The following is a 10,470-nucleotide window of genomic DNA, read 5'->3' on the forward strand; positions in this document are numbered from 1 at the left end:
TTTTTTTTTTTTTGCTAAAGAATTAGTAGCTTAAATTTGTACTGAGTCTCAAAAGACTAGTTTAAGTAGAATTTTTTTCTGGGAAAATACTAAACAGACTGTGGTTTTCAAAGACTGTTAGGAGTAAATGATGGCTCTAGACTAGTTTCCCAGTGTTAGGAATGCACAGGAGAAAAAGAAGAGTCAATGTCCCGTTATTGATAGATAACTCTTCTTAACCACCCATCTCACAGAACTCCCCACACAGATACCTCCAGTACCTCATTTTCTGCATTTCATATTGTTATCAGATTTGGGACCAGCCCTTGCTAATTGTGCAAAAGCCAGGACCACAGGCAATGGAGCTTCCCTTACAATGCAAAGCCTTACCTGCTGATTACCCTGCCTTCCACACAGTAATTCACCTCTCTGGTCTATCTCTACAGTTATCTTCCAGGCTGAGCAAACTGCTGAGTCTCAACTGAAGGAAAACTGTCTTGGCAGAATGTAAGGAGACAAGACAAAACAAATTACTCTGTCTGCTTTACTGGTCAATCAGTTCACATATTATATCCACATACAGATGTGATCAACTGAACTTGTGCTTATGTAATCAGCCACATTACTGCATTGCTCCTTTTTTAACTGAATTGTAGCAAATTAGTTCTGGTGCTACAAAGAATTACCTGTTGTGAAGAATTACCTGTTCACTCTTTGTTCAAAGTCTATAAAAAGCACACAAAAGTTGTTTATCTCATCAAATTGCCATTTGGACCATGCAGCTAGAGCATAGCTGACCTGAGGCATGAAAGTTCACAAGCCACTCAGCTCTCCTTCCAAATTAATCCCTCACATAAGCTCGATACAATGCAAACACAGCTTTCTGGCACGGGCAGGCTTCTTGAAAAGCTGCATCCACACATTCCTAGGTGCTCTCTAAGACTTCCTCACCAAAAGGCTCGATGTAGTTTTCTCTCAGAGCTGGAAAAGTGAAAGCAGCCTGGATGCCACTGACAATACCACTCGGTGTTCTTATGTTTTGTAATATGCTAAAATAAAACCACATTCAAACAGTTTGACTGTTTTAAATCTAAGCAGCATATGACAATGCCAAACCATGCTATTATTTTAGTGTTGTTAATTACTCCTCCCAATCACCTATCTGACTGAGAATTGTTTATAAAACTGGAAACTCTTTTTTTCCCCCTGGCATAACTGTTTTCATGCCTCCAATATCAGAGCTGATAGCACCAACTCTGAAAATTCGTGGGCAGGAAGACAACTCTCACCAAGCAGTATAAAAACTTCACCTCTCCCCACAAAGCTCAGTGTCATGCTGACTGGGATCACAACAGATATCACACTACAGAAAATATTTGCTCCCATTGAAAGCACTTGACAAAGAGCTAGAGGAGATAAAGAGGAAGAGGTGCTAAGAAGAGTGAGGAACTTGCTGCTGCTTGCAAAAGCACAACAGGTTAGAAATAAATGCTAGAATTCAACACAATCATGTAACACAAGCTTCTAAAGGAAACTGCTCTATCATACTGAAGAATTATCCAGTGTTGCCCATTCTGTAGGAATTGTTCTAGGAAAGGGCTCAAACAGCAATAAGGCTTGAAAGCAAAGTGGGTTCTTCTGTCTTCTCAGCCACAAGCCCGCCTACACATCAGAGTCATTCCCTTGAAATGAGCTGTATGAAGCATTTCAGCTGTGGTGATAAACTTCGGTACTTCCAGATGATCTCTGCAGAGCCAAATTAATGATTCAAGCAAATCAAGAGAAACTCTGCATCCTGAAGATGAAAAACTGTAAGGTATGAAACAGCTCCTCAGTGGTGCCTGCAGTACGGGCCCACACCCACAGCAGGTTTTGTTCTTTGACTGCTATTACTCTAATTCATAAATTATCCTTCAATTAAAAATGGTTTTAATTAATAACACCCCCCCATGCCCACACCCAGGGCCATTTACACTAAAACTATTAAACCACACTGTGTCATGTGCCAACTATAAGCGTCGACAGCTTTTTTTCCAGGCCTAGGAGTAGCTTGCACTATTGTAAAAGCACCTGATCACTCCTAGAAACACTGGGCACCCACAGGGATTCATCTCAGCAACAACATGCCACCCAAAGCTGGTAGGACAAAGAGGGTTATGAAACATGACAGCACACCTGCACCAAGCACACTCAGTACCAGGGTAACTACTCAACCTTCCAAGCTCTTCCCCCTGGTCATGCTTCACCACATAGCTTCTCAGTCAGCACCCCCGCTTTCAGAAACAGGACCACCACTGGCTTTGTCTCTTGGTTTCAGAATGCAAACTGGGAGACCAGCACCTAAAAAAGCTGCTTTCTACAGAATTTCCCATTCACTTCCCCCACACTTTTTTCTTACCATTTTAGGTTTCAAACAGCACTCAAGTCCCAAGTGTTTGCCTCCATCTCTTTCTCTTACACACAGTGTGAGTCAGTCCTCCTAACAAAGAGTCTGGCTGTATGCCACCATCTCAGAAATTCAGACATTACCACGTCTTCAGGTAACAGAATGACTGCAGGCACCCCACACTGTACAGCATTTCCTAGGTGCAAGCCCAGTTCAAGCAAGAGAGACCCTCCTCCCTTTGCAGAGAACAGCAGGCACAGTTTTCTGTGAACTTGAAACAAGCTTGTGTGTCTCCCTCAAACTGACAGTTGATTAAAGCTAATGAAACATTAGAGTAGCAGTCCCTCTTTGATATTTCTTAAGAAATAATTACACTCCAAAGGCTTGACCTTGCCCTCCAAGATGACTCAGAGCCTGTAACAATGCTAGTTTGTACAAGACAAAGCTGAATAAATGTGCCCAGAACACACACTGCAAAGCTGTCAACCTATGAGCAACTTCAACGGGAAATTAAAAATGGAATGGGCCTGTATTTTGTATGATTTACAGTTAATGTTTCAGATCAACAGCTCTGCATAATACCCTGGAGAACAGTGGAATAAACAACTCTGAACAAAAACATATGGGGCCTCAGTCATCATCCACCAAGCTGTGCCAGCACACTCCAGTCCTCACCCTACCCCATCTCCACCCCACATCTCCAGGTCACTCCTTCACTTCACAGGACCCCTTCCCCTTCCTCCCCTTGTCCCACTGGGCTGCAGCTTACCTAAATTTCAGTCATAGCCATATGATGTTATTTTGTAATACAAGTGTGGCTTAGTTCACTATTTAAGGGCCCTCTCCCTTCCATCTCTCCCTCACCCTGTCACCAACCGTATCCCTGCCTGGAGGCTTTCAGCACACCCCATCCAATCGCACAGGCTATCAAAAGCCCGAGCAGTTTATTTAACTACAGTAACTGTGCAGCAGTCTAAAAAAACCATCACACCTGCAATAACATCAAACATTTTACTGTTCACCAATGCAATGAGAACATTATTTTTCAGCCAGCCTGAACCCTCTCCTCTCCCATCATCACGTAGAACAGCCTGCCCTCTAGTTTGTCCTGCTGCAGTAGCAGCAAAGTTCACACACATTCATCCGTGTTAGGGTGTGACAAAATTCCCTTTAACAAGACCATCACCAATGTCACCATTTGCCTACTCGGTGCTCAAAGTTAGTAGATGGATTATGTCAGGCACCCCCAACCACAAACCAGAGCTGACCACCAGCTTGCTTTCCTTGGCTATGCACCCACCACAATGTTCTGCAGGCATTTTAATAAAATTAAAATCAGACATGGTAGGAAGTACAGAAGAAAACCACTAATTTTGAGACGTCACTGATTTTCCACTTGTCAATTCCCTTCACTGCCTTTAGTATTCAGTCTTGGAAAAACATTCCAGAAAGCTTCTGCTGCAATCTCAGTCTCAAGGTATTTGTTCACTGCCAGACACAATTTCTTGCTTTAGCTAAACTGCCCCATTTTCAACCTATACAAACAGATGATGGACCACTGAGAGGCAATTTTGAAGTACTGAGTGGCTTATGCACACCATATTTTCCCAATTTTTTTTAACAACAGTTGTCCCAGATCCATTCTTAGTAATAAAACCAACTTACAGTACCATTTTAAAGTACTATACCATTAAAAATTTTCCATTACCACTTTATAGAAACTAAAACCCAAAGCAACAAGAAAAATCACCTTTTAACTTTTATCCGTTTCCATATTTGTCCATGTGGTGGTTTGGCCCTGGCTGGACACCAGGTGACCACCAAAGCTGCTCCATCAGTCTCCTCCTAAGCTGGACAGAGGAGAGAAAATATATTGAAAGGCTCATAGGTTGAGATAAGGACAAGGAGGTCACTCAGCAGTTACTGTCACAGGCAAAAGAGGTTTGATTTGGGGAAATTAATTTATTACCTACCAATCAAATCAGAGCAGGGTAATGAGAAAAAAAAAAACTAAATCTTAAAACACTTCCTCCCCCACCTCTTCCTTCTCCCTGGGCTTAACTTTCCTTCAGTTCCCTATCCTGTCCCACAGCAGCACTGGAGAATGGGCAATGTGGGTTGTGCTCAGTTCATCACTTTGTCTCTGCCACTCCTCCCTTCTCCTATCCTTCCCCTGCCCCAGCGTGGGGTCCTCCCACAGGCTGCAGTTCTTTGGGTACTGCCCCAGATTGGGTCCCTTCCACGGGCTGTCATCCTTCAGGAGCAGATTGATCCAGAGTGGGTCCCCACCACTGGGGGATGACACAGACTGCCCTACCATGGACCACCACAGGCTGCAAGTGAGTATCTGCTCTAGAACAGACCTCCATGGGCTGCAAAGGGCCAGCCTGCCTCACCATCATCTTCACCACAGGCTGCAGGGGAACCTCTGCTCCAGCACCTGGAGCACGTCCTCCCCCTCCTGCTTCACTACCTTGGTGTCTGCAGAGTTATTCCCCTCTCACATTCTCATTCCTCTCTGTGGCTGCAGTTTCTGTTGTGCAGAATTTTTCCCTCCTTCTTAAAAACACTATTCCCAGCGGTGCTACCACCACCCCTGATGGGCTCGGCTGTCTTGGGGCTGGCTGGCACTAGCTTTATAGGACATGGGGGAAGATTCTGGCATCTGCTCACAGAAGCCACCCCTGTACCCTCCCTCACTACCAAAACCTTGCCACACAAACCCAATACAGTGTTACTTACACCCCAAAAAGAATTACAATGGCCGTTAAACCACTAAAAAATTGACATGAGAACTCACTTTGAGGTTAACAGGAACATCAGATACATGTAAGGAAACCACCTAAAGAGACCACAACAAAGCTCTTGAAATATAATAAATCTCAGTATTGGTAAGGCACACCAGGAGTCCCAGTAGGGTGTAGCCCACTATACTCTACAAAGTAGGGCTGCAGTTTCTGTTCCTTGAGCTCCCCAGTCATGATGCAATTCCACCACTTGGGTGTTTCCAATGCACTGTCTACCCAAGTGGTTGTCTCAGCTCCCAGGTGTAAGCAGCACAAGCCCCAGTACTTGACTGTTACCATGCAGACACTCATGTGTTGCCTCTTTTCTCAAGGAAACACTGTGGATCAAAGCATGTCTTCAAAGATGATCTTCCAATGGATGGATTGATGCTCAGCTCATTACCCCACAGCTCAGACATTACAGTGTCTATACTTACAGCACAGGCCAAGCTCTTCAGATTTTTTAACCAAACAATTATAATAAACAGTTAATTCCGTGTTACTCCTAGGAAATTAATGTCTAGGAATTCTAGTAGGTGAGACATACAACAGATATAGCACAAGACTCAGTGAGTAAAGGACAACAGCAAAGTTCCAATTTATTCATAGAATCATGAAGGTTGGAAAAGACCTCCAAGATCATCAAGTCCAACCATCAACCCAATGCTACCACTCCAACTCTCCACTATAAATGGAGTAAGAAAAAAAAAAAGCTACTGAACAGTGCTATAGCTGGTCTATTTGTTGTAGGCTGTGCTAGACATAAGCAGTATTAAGGATATTGTTTCAGAAGTTGTTCAGCACACGTGCTCATTTACTGGCTCTTGTATTGCAGGGCAGATTTTTATTAAAAGCCAGTATTCATTCTACAACATATGGTTCATATACTTGAAAACAGGAAGCCATTATGCCAAGGTACAGACTAAACCTGCATTTCAAGCACTATGAACACTCTCCAGTTTGGTGGCAGCAACCTGACAAGAGGCTTCTGGATTAGAAGAGTTAACATTGCAGAAGGAAAATGTAAAAATGGATCTGCAGTGGTGTGACATGGTGTAGATGTTTATGCATGGCTGGGACCTGGGTGGGCATGACAGGAATGAGACCTGGGAACATTCTTCAAGCTGTTGGTCATGGATAAGTGATTTTTATCTCATTTATGGGTAAGTCTGACCATGGACAAACACAGAACCAAAACTATCCCAAGACTTATATTAAGCAGAACACTTCCAAACAAGGCTCAATACAACGAACAGGTAAATTCTAATTAACAGAAAATGACCTCAAGCACAACAGCTTAACAGCAATCATCAGCGTTAGGAAAGTTCTGTGCACTGCTGGAACCTTAGGAAGAACATTTTATCTACAGACAGCAGCTTGCTAATGACAGCACAATAGTGAAATCAAAGTCAAGTTATCCCACAAGACAAAAATCTCACTATGGTCTGGCTACAGAAAGTTGCTACACACAACCAAGAAAGAAAACAATCAACATTTTATCATTTCACAGTGTACAAGTTAATATTTAAGAGGAGAAGCGAATTTTCCATGTAGCCATCTGCAAAATTTTATCCATTATGAAGCAAAACACAAGAGTGCTCGCAGGGGGGGAAGGAGCGAGCTGCTGTGTGGGGCTGAGTTGCTGGCTGGGTTAAACCACGACACCCATAACTCAGGAAGCTCTCCACAGTAAAGTGAAATCCCACCTTTCCCACTGGAGTTGGGAAGGGAGTAACAGCTTTTGTAACTAGCAATCAATTACTCGAAAATGTAACGCTTGCCTTGTGCTACTATTATCTTCAGAGTAAGGCAGGAAAATACTAGGAATGGCAAAATAGCTATGGGATGTTTTTCAGAAAAAATTATTTCATTCCAATTCCAGGTGAACCTCCTCAGCTCCACCTGGTAAAGGCTGGCTGCAGAACAACTTTCATCAGCATTAGACACAACACTGGTACACATTCCAGAAGACCACGGGTCTGATTCTAACCTGAGCTGAGGCCCAAGCCCCATCTTTGCACCTGTGTATTACACATTTTGAAGAAAGCTTTTCCTTCAGCTCACAAGAGTCTGATTTACAGTCTGTAGGCATCAGGCAAGGGCGATCTTCATCCTAGTCCTGCTTGCCTTCCCGCCACTGCCGGGAGCCCTCGTTCCACGCCACGTACACAAAGAGAGCAAGCACCACGTGGACAGTGACCACAGCAACTATGGCTGCATAGAAGTAGCTGTCTCTGTCCGACATCCCTAAGGTACCTGAGAAAATAAAGAAAGTGAACAGTATCAGTCATCAGGAACAGGGAAATGGCAAATCACAGCTCTTACCAGAGACTAAGGTTACGTTTACTCCTGCACCAAAAGCCTGAGCTCAGAAAGGTTCAAAGGAAAGAAATCACAATGACAGTTGTGGACCTTGAAACTATTTCTGGAATAAAGCAACACTGCAATTACTCAATATTTAAGGTAAAATACCCTAGTTTTGAAGTAAGCAGCACAGAGTTCTATAACATGCACTTCTTTTGTTACTATCTTCCAATACTAAATAAACCCCAACATCCTTTTTTCACAAGTGTAACTCTTTGTGGGGCAGGAAAACGGGAGAGGAGGATAATTATATAACATATTTGCCACTATAACAGAATAAAATGATAGAACCATACTTAAATTTAGATAACTTCTATCGTGTATATTTAGACTGTGAAACAACACCTCACCAGTTCAGATACCCAAATGCATCTCACATGAAATAAGCCTTTAAATATCAGAAGACCCAATACAAAATTATCATTTCATTCATTAAAAAAAAACCCCAACAACCCAAGAAAAAAAAAAAACATGTATCACGCTACACCAAAAATATCACACTCCAAACACAAACCCCATCCTATCAGTGCTGACAGATCTTGCCATTAACTGACACAGAACAGTTAAGGATCATCTTGTGGCATCCTCAGGTAAAAAAACAAAACCCAAAACACGCTGAAAAGGATCTTGAAAGCTCCTTAACAAGCTTTCAGCTTCAGCCTTCAGAACTACATATAGCAGTACACACCAAAGGAGAATTATCCTGGAAGAGCTCAGTTATATATTCACAAACTGCTCTTAAAAGCAGCTGCTTTCTCACTCCCTCCTCCTCGCTTTTGAAGGAGACACTCTTCTCCTGCAGCATCAGGAAGTTATTAAAGCCTTGCAGGATCAAGGCTAGAGCACGGCTGCCTGTTAGAAGTTGAACAGAACTGCTCCAAACAACTAAAATTGCTTCCCCCCCTTTTTATTGTTATAGTTTTTTTAATTTAAAAGTTCTACAAGCAATCACAATCAATATTTGAAATGGGGTATTATGACTTAACTGGTTTGCACTTAAAAATACAGGTATGTTCTAAAAAGCAAAAAATAAACACTTTAAATAACATTATTCTTTCTTGAATACAAAATTAGCTTGCAACACCTGCAGGAAACTCTATCCCTGAGGATTTTGATACAAGTCTGCTGCAGGGTGCTCTTAGATACCCTGTAGGGAAGGGGAATGGTGCACCTGTGTGCTCTAGAAACCATCAGATAAAAACCAGCAAGCTTTAGACAGCAGCCCACAATGCAGGGACAGATGCATTGATCATTTATATAATTTTCTGCTCTAATTAGACATTACAAAACCTTTAATCTGCATATGGAAATAAATATTCAAAACAGGAAGGAAAATAACGATGCTATTAGAACTGTGCTTTTCTTCTTTTTTTTTTTAGCAATAGGAATGCTAATTGGCAGAAACAGTTATTACCTTCAAATACATAAGCCTTTGATGAAAAATATAGCCCAACAGGTAATGTAATCATTAGAGCTGTGAAGAATAGAAGTGTTCTTAAAGTTGATGTTAATGAACCCTCATTTCTGAAATAAATAAGAAAAGTTACACACAGAAGAAAGTCACAATATGTATGTCTGAAACAGGACAAGAGCTCGTCCCAAACAGAAGCCAACTGCTTTTCAAGAATGGAGGATATCTATCATTGGGAAGCAAGAAAAACTTGGGAGTACACATCTGTTGGCTGCAATAGAAAAATGGTAGTGTTCAAAACAGCGTAAAGATTCTGCCAGTCAAACCTCACAAACAACATTAACACCAGTCTTCAGTCTTTTCCCTGCTACTGCTTTGCAAGCATGAACAACATGGGGGGTACGTTAACGTTTAGCAGTGTATTATACAATAATCATTAAATATCTAGTGTTAGACACACATGCACTTATCATATGACATTACGGCTTGCTAAGTTCCCCATTTTTATTTTTTTTTCTTTTTCAAAAACCCTACCAGCCTAGGAAAATGACAAATCCTACAGGCTAGGATGCAGAGGGAAGTACGCAGAGTAAGTGAAAAAAGAGTAAGCTTCAGCAGCTTACTACTGGAAGTGTGGTTCCCTTCTGTTAGGTCTTGTTCCCCTATTTAAAATAATTCCTCCGTTTCCACTGATAAACTTGGAATAACTGCAACATTAATCAGAACACAGAACCAATGCACAAAAAAATGAGTAACTTTTTTGTCCCTTCACAGACTTAAACCTAAATGACATTGAGCAAGAGAATAACAATGAAGGATTATGTACTTGGGAAGGTCTCCCTGAACTTGATCTGCTAGAGCAGGTTTTCTATCTGCTACAGACTATACAGGGCCTGGTTTTGTGTGTGCTTCCACCAGTCTGCACTCACTCTGCTTGGCTGACTGCATTATTTTATGCAGAAAAAAACATGTAAGCCAAGCAATACCCTTCTGACCTTCAAAGGCTACCATATTTCATGGCAAGTGTCCTTACAGCTCTGAAACACAAATATGCATAAAACCCAATTCAAGTTAGGGATACATAACTCTTAAATCTCCCAGGCACCTCCACAGCAATTTTTGTATAGCCAGTTTCAAAAAATTTTACCAAGACACGTGTGTGCCATAGTATATTGCTTCAAATCACATTTTATCCTTGACATTTCTATGAAAAAATAAGCAGAAGTGGGAAAAACGAGTAATCTCATCCTCTGACCTTCATCAGAAGACAGTGACACGCAACTACACAAAGTTTTAAAACTAGTGCAAACAGAATTTTTTCCTGATGTACTGCATACATTTAGGGGGCATATTATGCAAAAAAAAAAAGGAATCTTTTCCCTTACTAGAGTCTGTCTCAAAGTCTGCTGGGATAGAAAGCATAACTCCAGTCAAGCTTTCACAGGGAAATTAGGAACTACTCTCTATTTAACACCTACCCATAGAAGAATAAGACAACCAAAGTTAAAAACTCCACTCTTGACAAAGACTTTTTTTACACTAAC

At 41.7% G+C, this 10,470-nt stretch overlaps 1 protein-coding gene across 1 annotated transcript; it reads right to left on the bottom strand.

Moving 5' to 3' along the window:
- Positions 1-7,264: 7,264 nt before the first annotated feature.
- Positions 7,265-9,090, bottom strand: VMA21 (VMA21 vacuolar H+-ATPase homolog (S. cerevisiae); the record flags this gene model as incomplete). The annotated part of the gene is made up of 2 exons (XM_008943248.1): positions 7,265-7,407; positions 8,930-9,090. Coding segments are annotated over 2 exons (304 nt in total), but the record flags the coding sequence as incomplete, so codon positions are not given.
- Between the last annotated feature and the right edge of the window lie 1,380 nt (positions 9,091-10,470).

Source organism: Merops nubicus, unplaced genomic scaffold (assembly GCF_000691845.1).
Source record: "Merops nubicus isolate BGI_N331 unplaced genomic scaffold, ASM69184v1 scaffold44136, whole genome shotgun sequence".
In the NCBI taxonomy this organism is placed as follows: domain Eukaryota; kingdom Metazoa; phylum Chordata; class Aves; order Coraciiformes; family Meropidae; genus Merops; species Merops nubicus.